The sequence below is a fragment of the Balaenoptera acutorostrata genome, chromosome 15, assembly GCF_949987535.1.
Source record: "Balaenoptera acutorostrata chromosome 15, mBalAcu1.1, whole genome shotgun sequence".
Classification (NCBI taxonomy): Eukaryota; Metazoa; Chordata; class Mammalia; order Artiodactyla; family Balaenopteridae; genus Balaenoptera; species Balaenoptera acutorostrata.
Genome location: NC_080078.1, coordinates 89,863,391 through 89,889,279, shown reverse-complemented (window position 1 = coordinate 89,889,279; position 25,889 = coordinate 89,863,391). Strand labels below are relative to the sequence as shown.

The following is a 25,889-nucleotide window of genomic DNA, read 5'->3' as shown; positions in this document are numbered from 1 at the left end:
TGGAGTGAAGAGAACCCACAGCCCACTGTGGGGAAGCGCCCACCCACCGGATCCACAGGAACCTCTGGCTACAGGGGCGGGGAGTGCAGCGCTTGATTGTTTGGGGAGAAACTTTGCGCTGAAGCAAAGACAGGCCCCCAGCACGTCATGAACTAGTCGACCCCTTCCCAAAGTGGGAGCTTCCCGGGGGACAGTCTGCCAAGCACAGAGCCAGGTGAGGGGCACAGAGCAGGCTGGAGGACGAATCAACTTACACCCCACGTGCTAATCCCAGAGAATTTACCCCCATGGCCCCCCAAAGAGTCAGAAACACCTGTTGCAAGCAGAGCGCCCTGACCAGCGTGCAGGGGGTTATTCTGACCCTCCAACACGGCCCCTGGAGACAGTTCAGGGCTGGTTACGTGCAGGGGAAATCACACTGTCCACATGCATAGATACGGGGAGACACATGTTACACCGGCACAAATGCACATGTCTTTCAGCCTTGGCACGAAAATGCTGCAGCCATAGCGGCTCTGGTTCTCAGAGCCTCCCGCTGCTGGCAGCGCGGACAGAGCCCCGTCCTCCCCAGGAACGACCCCACAGGGCCGGGGCCCCCAAAGCAGGAGAGGCCAGTCCAGAGTCAGCACCTCGTCCTCCTTCCAGGTGCCTCAGCTCACCTGGCCAGGTCTGCAGCTCAGCTGGCAGGCAGAGGCAGCTCTACCACTGCAGATGTTTCAGCAGCTTGTCTGCAGGGAGAACGCTTGCCAAGTCACCGACCTGCAGCCTCCATCTGCAGACTGGGAGGGTACTTCTCTGGGTGGTCACAGCGGGCAAGGTCCCCACGGCTCAGATGGTCCTTGCAGCCTCCCTCAAGCAGGTCTGCCAGCCCCAGCTCTCCTTCCAGCTCTGCATACGAAGCCGCCTCTGACTGGGAAGCTCAGGCATCCCCCCACAGATAACTGGAGGCTTGTAAGTGAAGTAGGGCATCAGTCACTGGGGGTGCAGCGCAGAACCTGTCCCAACTGGCATCCTTCCAAGGCCACCAGGACCCAAGCAGGACACAGGGTCCTGACAGCTGCACAGCCGCTGACCTCTGATGGAGTCTGAAAGGGGGGCTTTGAGGCACAGCCCGAGGCGGGGCCCAGGCAACCCAGACAGAGCACCACAGAGCCCTCCCCACCCCACAGCTGAGACCAGGCACATGGGGCTGCTTCACAAATGACAGGGTGGCCTGCGGCGGTCCTCCTGGCCACCTCGCAAACCTGAACGGCCGTGTCTGCGGCGCAACAGTTCATGCGTCCTGGAGGGAACAGGCTTGCTGAGAAGCCTCCTAAAGGAGTTCCACTCTCAGGGCGAGTCCCACTGCCCAGGGATGCCCACTGGGCTCTCCAGGCAGCGCCAGGTCCATCCAGCTGCCCGGAGGAGACACCGCAAGGCTCCATGCAGACGGCACACAGCACGAGGGGCACGTGGGACTGTACAGCTGCTGTCACGCTTCCAGCTGTGTGCCCACCCGGAGCGGGAGGCAGCAGGGGAGAGGCCAGAACAGTCCATGAAGCTTGGCAGTGCCGGGGTGGCTCTGGCCGGGCATGCTCACCAGTGAGTCCTTGCACCCCCTCCCCGCCCTCCACTAGGAGGGCAGCTTTAGTATGACCAGGGCCTCGGGGCAGCCCTAATGCTCTGACCTGTCCCATGATGTCACCGGACCCTCCAAGGCCACAGGGTGGCCCGTGGCGGCTGGTGATGGGCAGCTGCACGTCAGCCTAGAGAGCGGTGACCTGGGTGAGCTCCGTGTTGGGCGTGGATGGGCTCTGCGGGCTGACGGGCACCATGGGCAGGTCCACGCCTAGTCACGCCGGCCGTGGCACCATCTCAGCGGTCTTGCGAGCAACAGCCACGTCCTTGGCAACGCTGCGCACGCGGTCTGACACCTGCATCTCCCGGCGCAGGCTGGGCGCGCAGCAGAACTTGCGGAAGCAGGCCTTGAAGTTCTCGTCCAGGAAGGCGTAGAGGATGGGGTTGAGGCAGCTGTTGACGTAGCCGAGGGCCGTGCAGAAACGTAGGATGGCCACCGCAGTCTCACTGCCTGGCTGGATGCCCAGCCCTTGGACCAGCACAAAGACCTGGACGGGCGTCCAGCAGCCCACGAACACCGCCACCACCACCAGCACCAGGCGCGTGATGCGCCGCAGGTTCCGGTCCTTCTCCCGGGAGCCGGAGAGCAGGCGGACGCCTCGCAGCCGCCGGACCATCAGGCTGTAGCAGACGGAGATGATGAGCACGGGGATGATGAAGGAGAAGAGGAAGATGCAGACGGCAAACACGGGGCCCCAGTAGTCCTGGGGGGCGGGGATCTCCACCAGACACTCGATCTCTGCAGGGAGAGAAGCAGGGTCAGGGCAGGCGGGCAGGCGGGCAGGGAGAGAGCCACCCAGAGCCAGGCGAGCGTGGCACTGGGGAGGAGGGTCCCCTGCACTGACCTTCATCCTCAACCTGTGCCGAGCCCATGATGGCAACGGGAACGCCGACAACTGAGGCCAGGGCCCAGATGGCCACATTGACAGCCTGGGCCTTGCTGGATGTCCGGACGTCAAGGGCACGGATGGGGTGGCAGATGGCTACGTAGCGGTCCACACTCATGGCGGTCAGCGTGAAGGTGCTGGTGAACATGTTGTAATAGTCAATGGCGATGACTGCCTTGCACAGGGCGTTCCCAAACGGCCAGAAGCCCAGCAGGACATCTGTGCCCTGGAAGGGCAGTGTCAGCAGCACCAAAGTGTCTGCCAGGGCCAGGTTAAAGATGTAAATGTTGGTAGCTGTCTTCATCTTGGTGTGTCTGCAGAGAGGACGGGGAGGAAGAAGGCTTCATTTGGCAGACCTGGCAGACCTGGCAGCAAAGGGCAAGGGGCCCTTCCTCTTGGCCATCACAGGGGGAACCCACTTTGCCCCCTGCTAAAATGTAGGTTCATGGGCCCAGCCCAATGCCATGGAGCCCAAAGGCAAGTATTTTAACAAATTCTTCAAGTACTTACAGCACACAAAAAATGGTTCGCAACCTAAAGACTTGTCTGCCTTGGAAAAGATGGGTGTGGGGTGGGGGGGAGCAGAGTGTCTGCCTGACCCTGCATGAGAGCAGAGACAGGACTCATAAGACAAAGAACCTGTCCTCCTCCCTTTCAAGTCTCCCCCAAGACCCTTCTTGGACCAAAATGTTGGCCCTTCCACCACCAGAGGTTTCCAGGGGCTCCAGAATCTGGAAGAGCACACCAAACCAGGCCTCACTGTTGCCTAGCAACCGAGACAGGAAATGGTGACAGGGATGGGACAGATGCTAATGGGGTCTGATTGTATGCAAGAACCTGGCATGGGTCTGGAGAAATTGTGGGTGCTTAATAACTATCTGCTAAATGAATTAATAGTTGTTATAGTGGTGATGGTGGTAGTGTTGGTGATGGTGGTAATTATGGTGGTGGTAGCAATGGTGGTGGTGGTGGTCGTGGTGGAGATGGTGCTAGCGACAGTGGTGGTGATGGTGGTGGTAGGGATGGTGCTGGTGGTGGTGGTGGCAGCAATGGTGCTGGTGCTGGTGGTGGTGCTGGTGGTGGTGGTGCTGGTGATGGTGGTGGTGGTGGTGGTGGTGATGGTGGTGGTGGTGGTGATGGTGGTGGTGGTGGTGGTGGTGGTGGTGCTGGTGGTGGTGCTGGTGGTGGTGATGGTGGTGGTGGTGGTGCTGGTGATGATGGTGGTGCTGGTGATGATGGTGGTGCTGGTGCTAGTGATGGTGATGATGGTGGTGGTGGTGATGGTGCTGGTGGTGCTGGTGGTGGTGCTGGTGATGATGGTGGTGGTGGTGCTGGTGATGGTGGTGGTGGTGCTGGTGATGATGGTGGTGCTGGTGATGATGGTGGTGGTGGTGCTGGTGATGGTGATGGTGGTGATGGTGCTGGTGATGGTGGTGGTGGTGCTGGTGATGATGGTGGTGCTGGTGCTGGTGATGATGGTGGTGCTGGTGATGATGGTGGTGCTGGTGCTGGTGATGGTGGTGGTGCTGGTGATGATGGTGGTGGTGGTGCTGGTGGTGGTGATGGTGATGGTGATGGTGCTGGTGATGGTGGTGGTGGTGCTGGTGATGATGGTGGTGCTGGTGATGGTGGTGGTGGTGGTGATGGTGATGGTGATGGTGGTGCTGGTGATGGTGCTGGTGATGGTGGTGGTGCTGGTGATGGTGGTGGTGGTGGTGATGGTGATGGTGCTGGTGATGGTGATGATGGTGGTGGTGCTGGTGATGGTGGTGGTGGTGGTGCTGGTGACAGTGGCAACACCAGAGACGACAATGTTCCATGTCAATTAAGCTGCCATGAAGGAATCTGGGGTTTCATTCTGCCTCTTAGAGAGAGATTAAGAATAAGCTCAAAGAGGCCTTAATCATGACCAAATAACAAGGACAGTGATGATGGCAGATGCCTGTGCCAAGTTCTTCACTTGGATTTTAACTCATTTAAGATTCAGAAGCACTATTTTGATGCCCAGTCTGCACAGGAGGACATTCAGACTCAGAGGAGCTAAATGGTCTTCTCAAGGCCACAGAGCTGGTAAAAGGAAAAGTGGGTCAAGAGAACTAGAAGGGCAGCCACAGACAGGAGGAAAGATTTGCTGAAGACCCAACTGACAAAGGACTGCTGTCCAGAATGCACGAAGAACTCCTAATACTCAACGATAAGAACACAGACAGCCTGGTTAAAAATGGGCCAAAGACCTTAACAGACCCTCAGCAAAGAAGATATACAGACAGCAAAGAAGCACATGAAAAGATGCTCTACCTATGTCATCAGAGAAATGCAAATTAAAACAACAATGAGGACTTCCCTGGTGGCTCAGTGGATAAGAATCCGCCTGTCAATGCAGGGGACACGGGTTCGAGCCCTGGTCCGGGAAGATCCCACATGCTGCGGAGCAACTAAGCCCATGCGCCGAAACTGCTGAGCCTGCACCCTAGAGCCCGTGCTCCGCAACAAGAGAAGCCACTGTAATGAGAAGCCCGTGCACCACAACAAAGAGTAGCCCCCGCTTGCCGCAACCAGAGAAAGCCCGTGCAGAGCAACGAAGACCCAACGCAGCCAAAAATAATTTTTTTTTAATAAAATAAAATAAAACAACGAGATACCACTACATACCTATTAGAATGACCAACATTTGGAACCCTGACACCACTAAATGCTGGTGAGGATGTCAAAAGGTACAGCCATTTGAAAGACAGTTTGGCAGTTTCTTACAAAACAGACTCTTACCATAAGATCCAGCAATCACCCACCCTTTGATATTTACCCAAAGGAGTTGAAAACATATCCACATAAAAACCTGCACACGGATGTTTATAGCAGCTTTATTCATAGTTGCTGAAACTTGGAAGCAACCAAGACGTCCTCCAGTAGGTGGATGAATAAATAAACTATGGCTCACCCAGAAAATGGAATATTATTCAGCAGTAAAAAGGAATGAGCTATCAAGCCATGAAAAGACATGGAGGACCCTTACATGCATATTGCTAAGTGAAAGAAGCCAATCTGAAAAGGCTACAGACTGTATGATTCCACATTCTGGAAAAGCAAAACTATGAACACAGTAAAAAGATCAGTGTTTGCCAGGGGTTGGGAGGTGGGAAAGGAGGAGAAGGCAGAGCATGGGATTTTTAGGGCAATGAAACTATTCGGTGTGATGCTGTAATGGTGGATACATGCCATTTTATATTTGTCCAAACCCATAGAAAGTACAACACCAAGAGGGAACCCTAAGGTAAACTATGGATTTGGGGTGATCATGATGTATCAATGTAGGTTCATCAGTTGTGAAAATGTACTATTCTGGTGGGGATGTTGATAATGGGGGAGATTATGCCTGGGGAGGGGAGGGCAGGGCAGGGACTATATGGGAAACCGCTGTACCTTCTCCTCAATTTTGCTGTGAACCTAAAACTGCTTTAAGAACATTGTCTGTAAAAAAAGAGCAGGGACTGGAGCTGGGTGTTTCTGGCCGCTGAGGCAGTCCCCCCTGGCCCCACGGCTCAGAACACATCGCTCTGCCTCTGAGCCCGGCGTGCTCACAGCAGCTCGCGGGCACCGCTCTCCGTGGGGACTGCTCGTGGGCAAGACGACCTCCCCTCTCTGCTCTAATCAAGACGTGCCTCTGAGGGTTTTGATGCCCCCGCGCAGAGGAGAGGCCCCAAAAGAAACACTCACAACCGGAAGGAGGAACAAGCCCACCCCCACCCACATTTCTCACCCATAGCACACCCTCCAGCCACGAAGGGGCACGTGAGTCTAGTACCCCGGGGTCAGCACTGGGGGAAGGGCGGCTGCTCCTCCCAGCCCCTTGTCTGAGCACACACACGACACACACCAGCACGTACAAATGTACAAGGGCATGCTTACACACATGCACACACACGGACACAGCCACAAGGGTGTGTGCACGTGCACACATACATGTGCACATGCACACGTGTGTGTACACACATACACGAGCACATGTGCGTGTACCCACATGCACACACGTGTGTGTGTTCACGCTCACACATTCATGCCCACGCTCACATACATGTACACATACATGCTCGCATGTATTGTGTCCATGCACACAGATGTATGTACAGAGTGCAGTACACACACGTATATGCACACACCCAGACATGCACACACTCACATACGTGTACACATTCACACGGGTGCACACTCCCGTGTGTGTACACACAACCATTTACATGCTCACATGCATGCGTGCACATACATGTATGTACGTGTGTACACACATGTACACGTGCGTGTGTCCCCACACCGTCCCGATGTCATCCCCACACGCTGTTCCCACCCTGTCCCCACACTCCCCCCCCATGCTCTTCCCACTCTGGCTCCCCATGCCATCCCCACGCTGTCCCCCACGCTGTCTCCCATGCTGTCCCCACGCTGTCCCCCATGCTGTCCCCCACGCTGTCCCCCATGCTGTCCCCCACGCTGTCCCCACACTGTCCCCCACGCTGTCCCCACGCTGTCCCCCACACTGTCCCCACACTCTCTCCCACGCTCTTCCCACTTTGTTTCCCCATGCTGTCCCCTCATACGGTCTCGGCCATCCTTCCACAATGTCCCCACACCATCCCCCATTATGTCCCCCCAGCAGCGTGGCTGCCATCCTTGACCCCACGAGCGTTCCCATTCTGAGCGCCAGCAAATGCTGGAATCGGCCCAGACACCAGCGGTGAACACGGAGCCCCGGAGCTGAGGAAGGGGCTTCGTGAGGCTGCCCCAGCGCCGGACCTGGACGCCGCCCACAAGAGCTGCCTTCCGGGATCACTGTGGGGGCCCGTGGGGTACTCACGCGGCAGCTTGGCTGGGAGCCTGGCCCATGGCTCAGATGGAACGTCGCCTCTCGGGAGTCAGGGTGACGCTCCATCTGGGACAGAGCTGCACCTCCTCCCACACCCGGACCGGCCCCGGCCTCTCCCTGTCCCCACAGTCAAGTGCCTCCGCCCTGCGGAGCTGAGCCACCAGGGCCTCAGCACTGACCCTGCCCAGTGGCAGGGGGCCGGGAACTGAACAGGGGAATGGGAGATCCCCACCGCCAAGCCTGCCAGAGCAGCGCCTGCCCCTTTCCCCTCGGCAGCTGCTCGGGACTCACCAGTGGGAAACTGGGGGGGGGGGGGGGTGCCCAGCCTACCTGAGGATGACATACATGACGAGACAGTTCCCCAGCAGCCCCCCGATGCACACAGCCAGGTAGAGCCCCACGATGGTGACCTTGAGCCCGAGGGGCAGGAAGGCGCCGTGGCTGGCATTGAGCAGCAGGTGCGGGGGCAGCAGGCTGTGGTTGGGGCTCAGGAGGGACAGGTTGCCCCGCAGGTGGCCGCCGTAGAGGACGTCCCAGAACGGCGCAGGGAAGAGGGACTCCATGCCCCGCCCTGCGCGCAAAGCCCCGCGGCACCTGGGAAGGCACAGGGGCATGTGAGCGCGGCACCCAGCACCCACCCTGCCCCGGGCCGCAGACACGGAGGCACGTGCGTGCGCACACACACACACACACACACACCGGGGCACATGGAGACACGCAAACGTGTATGCCAGGGACAGGGGCACACGTGCACACACACAGGGACACGGTCTCAGCTGGCCTGCGGGCTCCCACATGGGATGCACGGATGCGCTTACGCAGCGGGATGTGTCCACCCACGGGGGCTCACAGACACACACACACACACACACACACACACAGATGCCCAAAGCTGCCCTCGTGCACACGCAGACACAAAAGGGACCAAGACACGCCCAGAAGCACCTGGAACACTGGACACAGGGCAACCGAGCCCAGGGCCTCCTCCTGCCCCTCCCCAGCCCTGCCTGAGGGCTGCGGCCACCGCAGGTCACCTCCACGCCAGCCCCCAGCGGCTCAGCCTTACCTCAGTGACCTCCCTGGGAGCTGGGACCCCGGAGACCCGAACCCTCGGCCTGCGGCAGAGCAGGGCTGGGAGCGCCAGCCCGACCCGGCTCTGGGTCTGGACGGGACTGCGGCTGCCGTTCAGTGGCAGCTGCTCCTTCTCCTTCTCAGACGCCAGACCAGACGCAGCAGCCTGGTGCCCGGAGCCGGGGGAGGGGAGGAGGCTGCAGCTCCAGAGGGGGAGGGGCCGTGCAGGATGGAGGAGGCGGTCCCAGGCTGGATGGGGCAGATGCAAAGGGACCAGGGTGCACCCTTAGAGATGAACAACACAGAGAGGCTTGGACCCACAGAGCCCAGACAGAGACAGGCTCGAACACATGGACACAGGGACAGAGGTGCACGTGAGAACTCAGACGCGTGGACGGACACACACACACACACACACACACACACACACACACACACGGACACACAGGGACTCAGGGACAGACACATGGAGACACAGCGACAAACACACAAGAAGAGACACAAAGGACATGCAGAAACACACAAAGCCATGGAACGGAGACTCGGAGAGACACACACAAGACAGAGACAGACGTGAAGCTGCATCTCACACAGAAGCAGGGCCTTGGACGGACTCAGACCTGCCCCAGCCTGAGTTCCATGCCCAGAACAGCGCCCCTCAGCTGGGATCCCAGGGCAGCTGAGCCACAGGGGGCCGCCGGTTGGGTGGCTGGGGCCGTGCCCAGCCAGCCCTGATCAGATCAGAGCCTCATAAACAAGCAGGATGTCTGGACTGTCCAGTGTGTCCCGTGTGCCTCCTGGGTGCCAAGCCCGTCACAAGCACGAGCTTGTCCATCCCCACTACCCCTAACTGTGGGCCTCAGCACCACCTTTGTGCCAACAAGAGCAGTAAGCCTCAGCACCTCAGCAGTGTGAAGCCACCTGTCAAAGTGGCAGAGACAGCATTCAAAGCCAGGTCTGTCTGCCACCTGAAGACCCACCAAGGGCACCTCTGCCACAGCTGGGTCCCTGAACAACATCTGAACATCATTCCCTCACAGCCTGGGCCCCCAGCACCCACACAGCAGAACATGGAGCTGCCTCCTTCCCATCCCTGGGGTCACATGCCTTGTGGGTGACCCCTGAGCTGAATTGCCAGCCCCACCCAGTCAAGGGGTCGTTCTTCCTGCCCGGGCTCTGCCCACACAGCCCAGACCCTGCTTGGAGCATCTGTCTCCAAGGATGGGGACCTGGTTGCTAGGCGACTGGCAGCAGCGTCGCTAGGATACCTGGCGAATCAGGAGAGGACAGAGCAGGCAAATACCCTAGGGCTCAGCATCCCAGGCTGTCCCCCAGGACTTATCTCTGCATCTTCACTGCAGTCGACCCAGGGACACGTGTGGAGACTTGGGGCACATCCACAGAGGCACTCAGGACACAAAGACTCACAAAAACACACACAAAGATGCCCAAATAGGCACACAGGTGAACAAACAGACATGGGTACATGCTCAGAGGACGCACAGACACTCGAAGGGACCCACAGACCCATGGGCCACACCCACGCAAACCCACACTAGGGTGCACGTGAGGCACGAGGTAGACACGGGAGAAGAGGCAGATCAAAGCCTCAGACGCCCAGGGGACACACGTGCACCACATTCTCCAGGCAAAGCTCGAAGCCCCATCCCACTGACCTTGGGATCCCCGCAGGGCAGGAACCCCAGGGGCTTGCCCTCCTGCAGCCTCCCCGACCTGGGCTTCCCGAGGCCTGAGCAGCCAACCTCAGCCCCTCCCACCCCCACTACCTGGGCCCACCTGCCCGCCAGTTTACGAAGCTGCATTTCCTAATGGCCTTCAGCCTGGGGAAAGGGCGGGGCTCGGAGGCTGCCTTGAGGCTGGGTGTGAGTTCCCTTCTGGACAGACCTCCCATGAGGGCACATGGGGCGGAGACAGCACCGAGGACAAGGACACCTGGGTCCACCTGCCCGCACGGGCAGTCTCAGCCCAAGGACAGGACGGTGGGGGGCCAGGCCAGGGTGCTGACGACACTCCCTGGGGATGGTAGCCCCCAGCCCTGGACCCTGCAGGGTTCCCACAAAGGGGGCCTGGCCCAGGAAATGGCCCAGCCTCTCTCGACCCCTGTACGGCCAGGATAAGACACAGAACGTATGTGTCACACATGGGGCAGCAGGGAACACGTGTGAGCATCTGTATCGAAGCAAGACAACCTCAAACACACACATCATATGCAGGCCAAACAAAACATGCAAGGGTACCAGCGACAGCCCAAGACACGCAGCTTACGTGAATGACAGCACAGAACACGGGTCCGCAACATATCAAGTGACAGCCTGACCAGGGCTACACTTGGAGGTCACAGGCATTCCGGGCAGGACCCCGGTCCCAGAGTGCCGGTGACACCCACAAACTGGGGTGAACGCACCTCACTCCTGCACCCAGTGACTCAGGGCCCGTCAACGCCAGATGGTACACTGTCTGCTGCCCCTCGGTCCGCATATGCTTTGCCACCCCCCACCCCCGGGAGCAGGGCACAGGAATCAAAGCACAGTCGCCAGCAGCCTCACCCAGGACAGCCATCCCCAGGGATTCGGTCACCAGGCCAGTTGTGCTGTTAAAAAGTAAAAGGAATGGGGCTTCCCTGGTGCCGCAGTGGTTAAGAATCCGCCTGCCAGTGCAGGGGACACGGGTTCAAGCCCCGGTCGGGAAGACCCCACATGCCGCGGAGCAACTAAGCCCGTGCGCCACAACTACTGAGCCTGTGCTCTAGAGCCCGCGAGCCACAACTGCTGAGCCCGCGTGCCTAGAGCCCATGCTCCGCAACAAGAGAAGCCACCGCAATGAGAATCCCGTGCACCGCAACAAAGAGTAGCCCCCGCTCGCCTCAACTAGAGAAAAGCCTGCGTGCAAAAAAAAGTAAACGGATTTTCATAATTCTGGGCTTCTTCATAAAATATTACTTTTTCCTTGTGATTTTAACTTCCTAATATTTACATACAGTGACAGAGAATTGTAGATTTGCAATATAATGTTAAATTTTGCAGTCATTTCATAATACTTATTAATACTATTTTGAAGCTTTACTTTCAGGCCTTGGCGTTGATCAGCATGCTCTCAGATCTCAGCATTTCCATCAGCCCTTGAAAAACACGTGAATCCTGGACACAGAAACAGGCGGGAGACGTGGCCCAGGGCCTCCCAGTGGCTGGGCCCCAGACACAGGGAGCACCCCCACTCCCAGGGGAGCCGTAGGGGGGTGGAGAAGCAGGAAGAAGCTCCTCTCAGGAATGTGAACTGTGCCAACACCAGGCCCTCTGGGAATTAGGGAGGAGAGGGTGTCAAAGGTTTTCAATCCTACAAAAACAGAGGGAAAGTTACAAGCCCCTTCTTGCAGGAGAGTGTGCCCATTCTCCCCCTCTCCCCAAGTGCAAGTCACTTCCTCCCCGCATCTCCCTGGCCGGGACCCTGGGAAGCTGAGAGGAGGGCCCAGACTCCTGTCTCAGAGAACTCACTCCTGTGGGAGCGCAGAGTGAGGGCCAGAGGTGGTACTGGCCTGGGCTGTGTGTATCCAGGAGGACTGCTTGAAGGAGGTAGGTCAGCCTGCCTAAGCCCTCACTGTTTCTTCTGGAGCCCAGAGACCTTTGCCTTCACAAGCCCCTCAGTGATGCTGAATCCCAAGGCCCAGGCCTCACCCTAAAGGCACAAGCCCGGCGGCAGCAAGGGGAAGCATCCAGTGAACAGCTCCTGCAAAGGCTTGGGGGCTGGAAGGATGGACAGTTCCATGCAGCTTTGGGAAGGAGGGGATGGCATGCCAGCTCCGGAGATACGGGGCCACATAAGGGAGGGGATATGGGGATATATGCATGCATATGGCTGATTCACTTTGTTGTACAACAGAAACTAACACAGCATTGTGAAGCAATTATACTCCCATAAAGATGTATTTAAAAAAAAAAAAAAAGCTTACCCTCTCACTGGGAGGCCAGAGCAAGCTTCCAAAATCAATGGGAACAGTCAACAGCCTGCTTCAGAAAGGCCAGAACCTCAGCTGAGACCCCACCCCCAAAGCCAGGACAGCCTCTCCCCTCAGGGACTCAGGTTGTGAACTCCCAAAGCCGCACCATCCATGGGCCTCAGTGACCACCTTGGTACATCCATGAATGAAGGGGAGAGGCATGTTTACACTGTGGGAACCACCAATACTTTAACAAATTATGGACTTAATGCACTAATTTTGGCCTAACATCAACTGTGGAATGAGTACATGGATTAATGAATCCAGAATAATCTGACGAGTGCACGAACAAATTAAAGAATTAATCAATTAAGTGAATCAGTTATAAAATATTATGAAATTAACAAATGCACAAACAAATTACAGAAATCTAGGACCCAGGACCCAGAAGTCAAAACCTGAGTCTGGGGACTTCCCTGGTGGTTCAGTGGTAAAGAATCCGCCTTCCAATGCAGGGGACGCGGTTTGCTCCCTGGTCGGGGAACTTAGATCCCACATGCCGCAGGGCAGCTAAGCCCGCGCACCACAACTACTGAGCTCACGCGCCTCAAGGAGAGAGAGAAAACGTGCACACCACCACTAGAGAGAAGCCCGCGTGCCGCAACGAAGAGCCCACGCGCCGCAACTAAGACCCAACACAGCCCAAAAAGAAAAGAAAGAAAGGACTTCCCTGGTGGCGGAGTGGTTAAGAATCCACCTGCCAATGCAGGGGACACGGGTTCGAGCCCTGGTCCAGGAAGGTCCCACATGCCGCAGAGCAACTAAGCCCGTGTGCCACAACTACTGAGCCTGCGCTCTAGAGCCCTCGAGCCGCAACCACTGAGCCCCCGTGCCACAACTACTGAAGCCCGTGCGCCTAGAGACCCGGCTCCGCAACAAGAGAAGCCACCGCAATGAGAAGCCCGCGCACCGCAGCGAAGAGTAGCCCCCAGCTCTCCACAACTAGAGAAAGCCTGTGCACAACAACAAAGACCCAATGCAGCCAAAAATAAATAAATGAATAAATTTATTTGCAAACAAGGAAGAAAATAAATATTTAAAAAAAAAAAAAACCAATGGTCTAAAAAAAAAAACCGACTCTGTTCCGATACCACCCCTGGGACCCCCAGACTTGCCCTGGAAGAGGTGAAGAGTCCTGAGTTCTGCTGTGGGAGGCCTCGTGGGCCATGAAGAGGGGGAAGGGGCTCACCCACGAAGGTCTCCTCAGATCTGCGCCCCTTTACCCCAAAACTAGCCAGCAAAGACCTCTCCAGCCAGGAAGCTGGGCCCACAGCCCGCAGAAGAGTGCGTTTGGGGCTCTTCAGAAAGGAAAAAGAGCGCACCCGGGCTGTTAAAGCTGGCGGTCATCTCCCTCGTGGTCCTTGACAGCCGGGAGGTCCCGGGGCGGGGCATCTGGCCGAGGACCTCAGCGCACTTGGACGGCGGTTCTGACCGCGCACCTCCCCGAGGGCTCGCTCCGCCCCCGTTGGCTTGGGGGAGGGGCGGGCCTCCTGGTTGCCGAGCAACCGCGTCAACAAGTCCCAGAGAGTCTGGGCTGCGTTGGAGGCCCAGACCCGAGAAGGCGGAAAGTATGGGGTGTGGAAATGGGAGGCAAGGGCCGGGCACTCGACCGCCGCCGCTAGGGACGGGGTGGGGGAGGGAGCGGACCGCCAGCCTCTGTCCCAGTGTGGGCCAGGACCCGGCCCAGGATCTGGGGTCCGGGGTCTGGGGTGCTGTGGGCTGGGCCGGGCGAGGAAAGGAGCCCTGCAGGGCTGCACCGGGACTTCCGCGGTGTCTCCCTCTCGCACCTCGTGGGCCCTTCCCCCTCTACCACCTTTTCCCTGGGCTCCTCTCTCCCTTACTCCATCTAGACCCAGCGGGGGCCAGGCTGGGGGGATGGCGTCTCCCCTGCAGCAAGCCAGCTGTCCATTCGATTCTGCGACTCCCCCGCACACAAGTGAGACCTCCCACAGACACACAAACGGACCCACACAACAACATCAAACGCACACACATCTCCCAGAAAAGCATGAGTCCTCTGCCCAAGATATAATGAAGGCCCACCCCCTCCATCTCCAGCCCCTAACACTAAGACAGAGGGATCTGAGGCCTACGCAGACATGGGCGACTGAACACAGCGAGGGTCCTGGCATGGGAGGAAGTGTCCTCCTAGCCTCACCCAGAGCAGTCTCAAGCTGTCTCCACCCCTGGGTAGTGCCTGAGGTCAACTCAGGGCGGCAGAAACAGCCCGTGGGCAGGAAGGGAGTGGATCAGAAAGTTCTAGCGGAATGCAGGAGTGAGTAAGGAGGCCGAGCTGACCGGGACGTGTGCGAGGTGCGGCAAAGGTGCAGAGGTCAGAGGTGCGGGCCCTAAGGCGGGCTGCGCGGGGTCCGGAGGGGCCGGAGCTGGGAACCCACGGCGGGGCCAGGTCAGACCGAAGGAGCGGGCGCCAACGGGACATCGTCTTCCCTCGGCAGGGCCCGAGGATGCAGCCAGAGCCGACGAAGGGGACCGCGCGCAGGGTCCCGCGGGAGCGAGCGGGCAAGGGCGCGCAGGGCGCAGGGGCCCGCGTGGGGTGTGCCAAGGCGGAGCCCCCGACGCCGGGCTGGGCCCTCACGCTGGAGGGGCTGGCGGCCATGCGGCCCGCGCAGCGCCACAGCCACCTGCTCTTCGGCGACCTGCTGGAGGACGTGGGCGCGGCCGCCTCCGTCTTCCCGAGCGAGTCAGCGGAGCTGGGGTACCGCATGCCTGACCCGCGCGCGTGGACGCTGCCGCTCGAGCCGCCCGCGCAGCGCCAGGACCGGGTCCTCGGCGTCCTCAAGGCCGCCGAGGCCCGCGGCCGAGTCCGCGCTCTCCGACTGCGCTACGCCCGCCTGCGGGTGAGGCAGGGGCGGGGCCGGGGCGAGGTCGGGACGGGGGGACTACCCGGCCCGGGGCTCTGCGGGCGCGGCGGGGCCGCCCGTCGCTAAGGCTCCGCAACACCCCTGTGCCCTGACCCCGGCACCCGCAGGCGGAGGAAGTCTCGCTCCTCATCCTGCGGCAGAAGTCCGCGCGCGCCGCCCTCCGGCTGGAGCTGTTCCTGCCGCCGCAGCTGAAGCCCACGCGGATCCCAGACCCCCTGGACCGTCAAGAGGTGCTTGCGAGCCCGGGAAGGGCCGGGAGGGGGGAGCCCGCCCTCCGCCCCGCACACCCGGCCCCAGCACCTCCTCCCCCGCAGCGGAGGCGCGTGGAAACCATTCTGGAGGAGAAAGTCGACGGCAGCATCTTCCCGCGCTGATGGCGACCCCACAGTGCACGACTGCGCCCCACCCTCCTACATAAAGTTCTCACTTTCCAAGCGCCCCCTGGTCTCTAGGCTTCCTTTCTCTAGGTCCCCTGGGAGGGAAGGGGGACGGATGGATGCTGCGTCTCCCACATCCGATGTCACAGACGCTGGGGTACTCAGGGTGCAGCTCCTCCAACAAAGTGGAAAGCTACAAGCTGGCTGACATCAGACTCACAGGGGGCAGGGACGCCCCTAATCCCCCAAATCCCACGCTGCCCCCATCAGGCAGTCTGGTGCCCTGCGAGTCCGTGGGAGCCCCCAGCCTGGGTGTGATGGGGAGAGCCTGCATCAGCAGCAGTCACACCCCCAGAGGTAAGGGCAGCCGCAGGGAGAAAGTGGTACCCGAGTGGGCCGCCCCAGACTGCAGGTCACTCCATCAGAGGATCAGAGAGGAAGGTGACATTCTGGACAGGAGACTGGGGAAGGGGAGACCCCTTCAGGCAGAAATCACCCTCGGGTTTTCCTTTCCATCCTGATAGTCCTCCTCTGCCCCTGTGATCCCCCTTACTGGACCCTCCACACACACACACACGTACATACACATGCACACACACAGAGGACAGGAAGGACACCGCCCTTGTTCCATTCTGACAAACCCACATCCTGCAAACCCCCTGGATTCTGAAGAACCTCCCAAGTTTCTGCACAGATCTCTCCTTCGAGAACTTACTCTCCTGCCCAACACAGGCTCTTTGCAGAGACTGAGATTTCTCTTAGCCGGCTCTCCCTTTTCCTCCCTCCCAGCAGTCCAGCGGGCTACAGAGGTGGGGGCCTCAGACAAGGCCCTCCGCTGCCAGGAGGCTCTGGCAGAGTTGCCAGCCTGCAGCAGAGAACTGGTCCTGGAGGGGTGGGCCCTCTACTGGCAGAGGTCAGAGCTGGGGTCCAGCAAGGACTCCTGCTCTGTGGCGGCCAACGCCCTCCCTGACGCAGCTCAGAATGGGGACCTGAGCCCTCTGTGTCCTCAGCGAGCCCTTCCCCCTCACAGGACCCTTCGCCTGTTCTGGGTTGTTGCACCCTTGGCGTTGATCCAAGCCCAGAACTGTGTGTGGAGCTGGAGACTGGAAGCTCCATGAGGGAGGGGGGAGCTCTCTATGGGCGGGAGGGGGCGGTTCAGGCAGGTAGGGGAAACAAGGAACAGGGGAAGAGAAGGTGGCTTGGGCGAGGGGCAGAGAGACAGGGAAGGGGAGCATCAGGCAGGCACTTGAGGACAGAGGACGAGAGAGGCACCCACCGCCCTGAGGAGGCCAGCAAGAGGGCGGCCTCACAGACAGCTCTGCACCAGGTGTGGGGCTGGCACATGGGCACCCTTTGATCCCCAGACCAGGGAAGGGTCCTCGGTCTGCAGAGAAGGCCCGGGAAAGTGCCCGAGGACATTTCTGCAGGGCCTGAAGGAGGTTTCTGCTATGGGAAAGCAAAGCATGTAGGCCACAGCCCAATGTACTGGGGGCTGTGAGGGATCAGGTGGGTCTCTGGGGCTGGGAGCTCATGCTGTAGACAGAGGGTCCTGGGTTCAAATCCCACCCCCAGCATTACCTGCTGCACAGCCTTAAATGAGCCCCTGCCCAGCCCACTTGGTTCCTCCTGTGGAACATGGGATAGACTCCCCAGAGGAAGGGCAGAAGACCCAGGAGGGCTGAGGCAAGGGGCATGGAGAGGCCTAAGTGGCCGGGGGACATGCAGGGGTGGCGAGAGGAAGGACAGTGTATGGAGGGCTGGGAGGGGGAGGGGCGGGCCAGAGAAGCGTATAGAGTGTGGCCTGAGTGGAAGAGAAGTGCGCTGACCCACACCCGCATCCAGCTGCCCCACACGTCTCAGGAGGTGGGTGAAGATGCCACGTCAAGCACCATGGCATAGGCAGGGCTGTGTGACCTTGACTAAGCTCTGGCCCGTCTTTGAAGGACCTACCTCCCAGGACTGTTATCTAGGCTAAATAAGAAGCAGCCACCTCCCATCTGGGCAAGCTTCCAGCCTCTGCCCTGTTCCAGCCAGCCTGTCAACATGGCAGCCGAGCCCCCTGGGCACACGGCATCAAGAGGCCCCCCAGACTGCAGGGCCCCTCTCTCCTCCCTGACCTTGGCCCGCACTCTCTTCAGCTCAGCTCCTGCCCTGCTGCTCTACTAGCGGCTCCAGCTCCGTCCTGTGCTGAGCAAGAGGCAGCACTGAAACACCCCCCTCCGCGCTCTGTGGTTCTCCTTAGCCCTCCTCACCTCTCACCCAGTCTGCAAGTCCACTTCTTGTCTGCTCCAGGGCTTGTCTGTCCTGCTCACTGCCAGTTCCCACTGACTGGCACACAGGGGACACGCAGACATTTGCTGGATGAATGAAGAGCACATGTGAAATCTCCACTCCCCTTTATACCCCCAAGAGCACTGAAAAAAGTGAGCACCTACAACTTGAGCAACTGGAAGGCATTTTGTGAGCGGGCTGTGGGCACCAGGGGACAGGCGCTGCATACGGTCGGAGGCCAGGGGGACTCAGACACTCTGCAGACCACTTCCAGAGCAGGCTCAGGGCCTCCCAGACACTGGCCCAAAGCATGCTGGGATAAGGAATTTAACTCACAGCTATACCAGGTCATAAAATATGAGGAGAGTTGTCCAAAGAGAAGGGACAGGCATTCGTGGCAAAGGGGAGGTGTGGCTTTAAACTGTAGAACATCTGGGGGCAACTGGAGGGGTTGAAAGGGACTCAGCCAGGCCCCACGGACAGGGACATTTGGCGACGCCGGATATAAGAACCAGTACCCCCGGCATCACTGGCACCGAAGCCCAGGAACCCCCTTCCTTGGGAAGTCCCCTACAGCACGGTGACAGCGCGCCCTTAACCCTATTTCACAGGGGAGGACACCCAGTGCCAGAGAGGCTAGGGCCGGGCCGGGACTGACCACGGGGGACAGTCCTTTCCAGCGGCCTCTCCCTCGAGCGGGGCAAGTAGCCTATGGGGACTCCCCCCCACCTCCACCCCACCCCACCCCACCCCGTAATGGCAACGCTGGACCGGCCCCGCCGAGCAGAGCTGGGGCACGGCCACACCCCCAGCTGCCGCAGTACCAACTCAGCCGGCCCGGGGGGGCCAGAGGCCCCATCATCAGCACGGGCCACCCCAAGCGACGGTGGGGACGGCGGCGCCGCGCTCCTGCGCGCGGGGCGGTGGGGAGTGGGCGCGTGGGGCGCGGAGCCGGCCGAGCGCGGGGCGGGGCGCGCCGGGCGGGGCGGGCCGGGCCGGCGTCTGCCCGCGCGAGGAAGTCCCGGCCCCGCGCTTTGGGGAAGTGAGGCCGAGGCGCCTGCGCACTGAAGCCTGCGCCCGCTCCCCGACGATTCGGCCGGACCTCGGAGCGCGCGGGCCGGCGGCTGCGGCGCGAGTGGCTCGGGAGCGCGGCCGGTGAGTGCGCGCGCGCGGCGCTGAGGACCGCGGCCCTGCCCCTCCGGCCAGGGCCCGGGGGCCGTGCGGGGCGGGAGCCTCGGAAACCGGCGCCGGAATCCGCGCCCCAAGGACTCCGCCGCGGGGTCCACGTGGACCCTGGGCCGCGGCGGGACTGGAGCCCGTCCCCGCGCGTGGGGGAGGGGCCGTTGCAACCGGGTTCCCCTTTTCTGCAGCTCAAAGCCTGGGGAAGTGATTGCTCAAAGCGGGGGTGGGGGGGCCGGAAGAACCCAGGTTTCCGCGTCTCCCGTCCCCCCCCTCAGCCTGTGGGGAGGGGCCGAGGCGGGACACCCGGTTTGCCCCCGCCCCCACCCTGTTGGATCTGGCAGCCACTCATCCCTGCCAGTCGCAGGGGAGGCGCTGCGCCCCCGGCCCGAGCCGATCGGGGGCTCCTGGCGCCAGCCTCGCTCCAGAACGCGCAGGAGGACCTCCTGCCGTCTGACTTGAGTCCTGCTGCTGCAGTACACGCCCCTTCGGCAGCCAGGGTGGGGCCCAGAGCGAACCTGGCCCCTCCCGCCCCTGCCTCGCCTTTGGGTCGCTGGTGAGTGGGGCGCATGGCGAGTTCCTTGAGATTGGGGTGGGGGCCTCAGAGGCTGGAGGAAGGGGCAGACTTCTCCAGGCCAAACCCTACCATGAGAGAGAGGTAGAGAGAAGTGGGTTGCCCCCACCATTGTAGAGGTGGGCCGTGGCGAGGGTCACCAGGGCCAGGAAGACCTGGCCTGCCTTGGAGGAGCCAGGCTGGGACTTCCCTACGGGGGAGGGGGGCGGCGCAGCAGACAGGAAAGGTGCTGAGGAGGATGAGAAGAAGGGAATGGAGCCCCTCTGTCAACCCCCCTCCCAAAGGTTATGGCATTTCTTTCCTGGGATTGTCACATTTTCTTATTCTTTTTTTGGACTGGGCGGGCTCGGGGACGTTCTTTTTCCTTCTGTGGAGCAGAGCAGCAGCCGCTCCCGAGGGAGCCTCGGTCCCCAGAGGCCAAACTTGCTGCCTGTCCAGCTTCTCCCATCCCAGACTTAGGGGCCAAAGCCTGGAGGGGCTGGGGAAGGGGAGGGAGCCCCCTCCCACGTGCCCGAATGAGGGGCGGGAACCCTGGTTCAGACCCTGTACCCCCACCAAGAAAGAGAGCAGGTGCCCCAGGGGCACAGGTGGCCCCAGCCAGCCTGAGGAGGGTGCAGGGAGCCAGGCCCAGGGATGGGTGACCAGGTGCAGGGCCTACAACCAGGACAGAAGGGACGGCCTCTCCCCTGCCCCTCCCCACCGCCGACTCGGCCCCAGCACCTGGGCCCTGCATCCTCAGGCAGCTCCCCTCGTCCAAGTCAGAGCTGAGTTGGAGAAGGCAGCCTAGAGGTGCCTCAGGGTGCTGGGGGGGGTGGGGGTTGGGGCCCTGCCCCCACTCACAGTGGGTAGGGGTGCAGAGGAGGAAGAGCGGGGCAAGTAGCCTATGGGGACTCCCCCCCACCTCCACCCCACCCCACCCCACCCCGTAATGGCAACGCTGGACCTCTGGGGTGCAGAGGAGGAAGAGCGGCTCTGCCTGGGGAAGTCACAGCCCGTCTGGGGTACAGCTGCCAGACCTCAGAGGTTGCCACACCCCTTCCTTTCCCTAGAAACTTGACCCCTGAGGGTAGGCATGCTGTCGGGCTGCTTCTTCCCCATCTGTTTGCTGGAAGCCAGTGGGATCCAGTTTGAGGGTCGCCCCCAGCGATCTCAGGGGAAGCCAGGGAGGTGGCTGAGTGGCCAAGGCCCCGTGGGACCCTACACCTGGCCCCCAGATTTGGGTCAAGGCCGAGGCCTCCGCACGCCCAGGCTCTGGAGGCAGAGGTGCCCCAGCTGTGCATATCCCGGGCTGTCACCTCTGAGCGCAGCACTTGGTCAGTGGCTGGGAGGCAGGAGCTGCCTAGCCTGGTGACTGACCCGGGGCCTGTCCCAGAGCGTCCACTTTCCTCTCCTGCCATCGGACACCCCACGAGGCCAACATGGACCAAACAGACGTTGAAAGGCCAAGAGCTGAGGGATGGGGGGCAGCAGGGAGGATGATCATTTAGTGAGAAAATAAAGTGAAACCAAGTCCTGAGCATCTCGCGGCGGGGTTTCAGGAAGGTCCGCGCGGCAGACGTGCCAGGGGGCGCCCCCGGCCCCGGGGGTGGGGCGGGGCGCCTCGCCTGGGCCGAGGTGGGCGCAGGCCGAGGTAGAGGTTGGGAGGCAGGTGGGGAGGCGTTCAAAACTGCCTCCTGGACCCTGATTGGCCGCCCCCGCGGCTCGGGTACGCGGGTTTCCCGCGGGGGCCGCTCACCAGGATGGGGCGCCGGCGTCCCCCGCGCGCCCGCACCGTGGAAGGTGCGCCCCGACGCCGAGCGGAAGGGACCCCGCGGCTCCGACCCGCCCGGGAGCAGGACGCGCCCCCTCCCCCGCCGCCGCCCGGCGCGCCCGCCCTGCCCTGCCCTGCCCTGCGGCGAGGCCTGGGGCCGCAGCGGTTTCCGCAGCCTGGCGGGGGGGGGGGGGGGAGGGGAAGGGAGGCCGGGAGACCCTGGGCGCGGGAAGGTGCCAGCCGAGTGTTCGGGTGCCGGGCCAGTGACCGGGCCGAGAAGGTGGCGGTCCCTGGCGGCTCTCGGCCCTCCTCACCGGCGCCTGCTGCACTTCCCGCACCCTCAGGACGTCCCGCCCCAGCCCCAAGTCCTACTCAAGTCCTCCTTGTCGCAGGCCTGGTCTGCTGCCCCTGCTGAGTCCCCAGGAGCAGGTGGGGGGCCTCCCCAGGGCTGAGCCGGACTCCTCGTGGGGAGCAACCCTCACCACCTCCCACCAGCCGAGGAAAACCTGGGATGGAGGGCGCTGGGATGGGGGGGGTCTAAATGTCTGACCACCACCCCTACGCACCGCCCTTATAGCCCCAGACTCTGAGGGCCTCCAGCCCCCTTGGGAGGGGCCAGGAGCCGGAAACCAAGAAAGAGGAACCCTGGCTTCCGGCTTCCCAGGGAGCGAGCAGATGGGGGTGTCCCAGAACCTCCTGTGGAGATCTTGTCTGGGGTCCCCTCCTTCCTGACCTCACATCCCCTCACAGCCACAGTGTAGACTGGAGTGGGGGTCAGGGCCTGGGCAGAGCGGTCTGGAGGCGGGAGGCCGGGCAGGGGGCGGGGGGACGCCTCCGGGAGGATCGGGACCTCTCCAGGGCGGCAGGCCGCCACCGGTGTCAGGTCCTCCGTGAGAGTCCCGGCCTCTCTTCTCAGAGCCCCAGGCTGTGGTGAGGGTCCTGGAGCAGGCACCACGGAGCCCCGGCAACCTCTTCCACCCACCCATGCCCACCCCGCCTGAGGCTGAGAAGCAGGTGGGCCGCCTCCACCGCTGACTCTGTCCCTCGGGGGCTGGGGGCATGACTAGGAGTTGGGAGACCCTTGGACACCTGGGAGGCCAGAAGGGTCATGCCCCCCCCGGGAGCAAGCACGGCCCCCAGCAGGCAGGCGGGGGGCGGGGGGGAAGCAGGTGGTTCCGACAGGTTCTGCCTGGAGGCTGAGGTGGCCCCGTCTTCCCCCAGCACACAGGGCCAGAGGAGGGGGACCAGCCTCCCTCCATGTCCAGTCCTGATGCGGCCCCCCCGGCCCCCCCCGGGCGAAACCCCTGCTGCTTGTGCTGGTGCTGCTGTTGCAGCTGCTCTTGGTACGTGGGCCTGGGGTGCACCGTGTGCCCAGCGGGGAGGGGGGCACTGAGCGGGCCTGGGGCCCAGGACCCCACTCCTCAACCCCTCGGGGGCCTTTGAGGCATCACCCACAGCCCTCGTCCAGGGGCCTGGTGACCGGCGGCCAGTGCCCAGGCCCCTCTGTGTGTGTGACTTTCATGGCTGGTGTGCCGAGGTTGTGTCCACATGCAGGCACCTAGCCAGCACGTGCACGCGCACGGCCCAGACTGGCCCTGGGGACCCACAGCAGAACAAAAGCAGGTCCTACAGATTGTGTCAGGTGGAGGAGCTTTAAGCAGAGACCTGGTCCTGGGACAGTGCAGGGGGTGGACATGGGGCCTCCAGGGGGAATGTGGTTTCTAGGCACGTGGGGAACCTGTTGGGGTTTTTGTGCCTTGCAGAGGCCTGGCCCTTTTCGGGCTTCCATCCCTTGGCTGTTGAGTGGACAGCGCTGAGGGGACCCAAAGGGGGATCAGCTGACCAGTGAGCAACTGAGGCCTGAAACAGGAGAGGGAGCGCCTGGGGTTAGAGACACGAGGCCGTGAATTGTCAGGGCCCGCTGAGCATCTGGCCGTGGGGGCCAAGCGAGGAGTCTGGCGGGTGGGGGTAGGGTGGGACTGAGTTCTGTCTGGCCCTTTGAGTTTGAGGTGTCCGTTAGCTGTCTCAGTGACCCTGGGGAGAGGTCCAGCTGGAGGTGTGGCCTGGGGAGCCAGCACTGACGCTGTGCCCGGAACGCAGGAGAGAAGCAGGACCCCGAGGGAGAGTCCGGGGTCAGACACACGGGCTGGGGGCTTTCTCCACATCAGCCGGAGTCTCTGGGAGACAGCAGTGGGGGTCGAGGTCAGGCCAGGGAGGGAGAGCTACCCCAGGGGCCTGTGAAGCCCCAAAGGCAAGAAAACGGGCCCAGGGCCGGACCGGAGTCTGGGAAAGGAGCAGACTCACCCTGCAGGGGGTTCACACGTGTGCTGAGAGCTCCTAGGCCTCGTGCCCATACAGACACGTGTCGGTGTCACTGTGTGACCAGCGTCCTGCGCGCACACGCGTGCCGCGGAGGGCAGTGCCACCTTCCCCTCTGCCGGCAGGAACGAGGAGCGGCGGCGAGCGTGGCGGGCCTCCCGCGAGAGCAGGCTACAGCCCCTCCCCAGCTGCGAAGCCTGGTGAGTCTTGGCCGGGGGTTCTGCGCGGTGTGGGCGGGTGGGGGGATCCGGGCGGAGGGGGCGGGGCCTGGCGCGGCCGGTGGCGGATACCCGGATGCGCATCCCCCGCAGCGCCACGCCGAGCCCCGAGGAGGTGCGGAGCTGGGCGCAGTCCTTCGACAAGCTGATGCACAGCCCAGCGGGCCGCAGCGTGTTCCGGGAGTTCCTGCGCACCGAGTACAGCGAGGAGAACATGCTCTTCTGGCTGGCGTGCGAGGAGCTCAAGGCCGAGGCCAACCAGCACGTGGTGGACGAGAAGGCGCGCCTCATCTACGAGGACTATGTGTCCATCTTGTCCCCCAAGGAGGTGCGCCGCGCGGGGCCGGGGTGGGGGGCGGGGGCGCCTGCGGGCCCCTGACCGCGGCCCCTGTCCCGCAGGTGAGCCTGGACTCCCGGGTGCGGGAGGGCATCAACAAGAAGATGCAGGAGCCGTCGGCGCACACGTTTGACGACGCGCAGCTGCAGATTTACACGCTGATGCACCGAGACTCCTACCCCCGCTTCCTCAGCTCCCCCGCCTACCGCGCCCTGCTGCTCCGGGGGCGCTCCACGTCCTCCAGTGAAGCCTAGACTGCCCACCGTGGCTGCCTGGACGCGGGACCCCTCCCGCGGGCAGAGACTCCTTTCACAAGAGCGCTTCACGTGTGGGGCACACCCGCCGGGCCCAGCGCCCCGGGCGGTCCCAGGCAGGAGCTCCGGGTGCAGGGCAGGCCAGAAGCCCCCTTCCCCACCCAGAGGACCCAGCGCCCCGGGATCCAGCCGAGAGGCAGGCGTGAGGGCCTCTGGGCCTAGGCAGCCCCTCCAGCACCACCACCCCCACTGAGCGCTTCCTGCTGGGGTTCCCACCTGGTGAAAGGAGGCGCCCTCCCTGAAAGAATCCTGGACCCGCAAAGCTCACACGGTCCTCCTCCCCGGGCCCCTGGGGGCCCTGAGAAATGCCTCTGGTGGAGAACAGAACCTCTGTCCAGTTCTGTGACGAGAGGAGACCTCCAGCTGGTGCCATGTGCACCCCGGGATCAGACCCAGGACCTCAGAACGAGGCTCAAGGCAGCAGGACCCGGTCTCTCTTTTATGTGTTCATTGAGTGTAAACCAGGAAACATGGCACTGTGTGTTTTATCAAAAAAACAAAAAAAAAAGTTTTCATATTTAACTCCACTCCTCTTCCCCCCAAAATAGAATCTTATTATTGAAGATATTTTTAAAGTAAAAGCCTCTCCCCTCTGTCCACATTTGCGGGGGCAATTAGAGGAGGAGGACTTGCCCAGGACCCCCAGCAGGGGAGCAGCCAGGCTCAGTGAAGGGACCCTGTGCTCTGCTCCAACCCCGCCCCTCAGAGCAACGGCCTCAGCAGGCCGCTGTGCTCCGCCCTCCCCACGTGAGGGCGCTGTGGCCCCCAAGGCACCTGGCCACCAAGGGTGGCAACGCAGCAAGAGGCACCGGCCAGGTCCTGGGCAGGCAGGGTCCCTGGCAGGGGCTGGCCGGCTGGGGCAGGACACTTACGGGGGAGACCTCCCCGAGACCCTGGGTGCCAGGCAGTCACCTGTACTGTCTCACGGGCCCCACAAGGCACACACTTGCCACCCTGTTCCCTGAGTTTCTGCTTGGTAAAGCGATTCAACGCTGCAACCAACCGGGGCGCAGAGGGTCTGGTCAGGGGTCCACCCCCATCCACACTGCTTCCACGAGCAGTGGGGCATCGTGAAGGGTTGCAGGCAGGCACGGCTGTGGGGCCCAGACTTAGCCTCCCGCCCATAATCCCTGGACCCTGAGCTGCGGTGCCTGGAGAGGTCGTGAGACCCCGGCTCCTCCGTGCGCCCACGGCCCTCCCCACCTGATCCTCATGCTATG

At 61.8% G+C, this 25,889-nt stretch overlaps 3 protein-coding genes across 14 annotated transcripts; 2 read left to right on the top strand and 1 right to left on the bottom strand.

Moving 5' to 3' along the window:
- Positions 1–277: 277 nt before the first annotated feature.
- On the bottom strand, positions 278–18,994 carry OPRL1 (opioid related nociceptin receptor 1). Of its 7 annotated transcripts, XM_057529000.1 has the most exons (5): positions 18,803–18,994; positions 17,960–18,064; positions 7,693–7,956; positions 2,463–2,818; positions 278–2,356 (listed from the first exon to the last, which is right to left on the bottom strand). In XM_057529000.1, the coding sequence occupies exons 3-5, from the start codon at positions 7,923–7,925 to the stop codon at positions 1,833–1,835; spliced, it is 1,113 nt and encodes a 370-aa protein (XP_057384983.1). In that variant the 5' UTR covers positions 7,926–7,956; positions 17,960–18,064; positions 18,803–18,994; the 3' UTR covers positions 278–1,832. The 7 variants fall into 7 exon arrangements, with proteins under 7 accessions (XP_057384983.1, XP_057384984.1, XP_007185236.2 ...); XM_057529001.1 differs by lacking the exon at positions 7,693–7,956; XM_007185174.2 differs by lacking the exons at positions 17,960–18,064; positions 18,803–18,994 and adding an exon at positions 8,429–8,673.
- On the top strand, positions 13,970–15,767 carry LKAAEAR1 (LKAAEAR motif containing 1). Its single transcript, XM_057529011.1, has 5 exons — positions 13,970–14,016; positions 14,643–14,787; positions 14,905–15,306; positions 15,438–15,560; positions 15,645–15,767. Exons 3-5 carry the CDS (start codon positions 14,914–14,916, stop codon positions 15,702–15,704), a joined length of 576 nt encoding a protein of 191 aa, XP_057384994.1. The 5' UTR covers positions 13,970–14,016; positions 14,643–14,787; positions 14,905–14,913; the 3' UTR covers positions 15,705–15,767.
- RGS19 (regulator of G protein signaling 19) lies at positions 18,951–25,236 on the top strand. Of its 6 annotated transcripts, none has more exons than XM_057529006.1 (6): positions 19,035–19,133; positions 22,398–22,495; positions 22,703–22,824; positions 23,926–24,000; positions 24,112–24,346; positions 24,418–25,236. In XM_057529006.1, exons 2-6 carry the CDS (start codon positions 22,466–22,468, stop codon positions 24,607–24,609), a joined length of 654 nt encoding a protein of 217 aa, XP_057384989.1. In that variant the 5' UTR covers positions 19,035–19,133; positions 22,398–22,465; the 3' UTR covers positions 24,610–25,236. The 6 variants fall into 6 exon arrangements, with proteins under 6 accessions (XP_057384992.1, XP_057384993.1, XP_057384990.1 ...); XM_057529005.1 differs by lacking the exon at positions 19,035–19,133 and adding an exon at positions 19,578–19,713; XM_057529009.1 differs by lacking the exons at positions 22,398–22,495; positions 22,703–22,824 and adding an exon at positions 19,519–19,713 and having other exon boundaries at positions 18,951–19,133.
- The last annotated feature ends 653 nt before the right edge of the window (positions 25,237–25,889 follow it).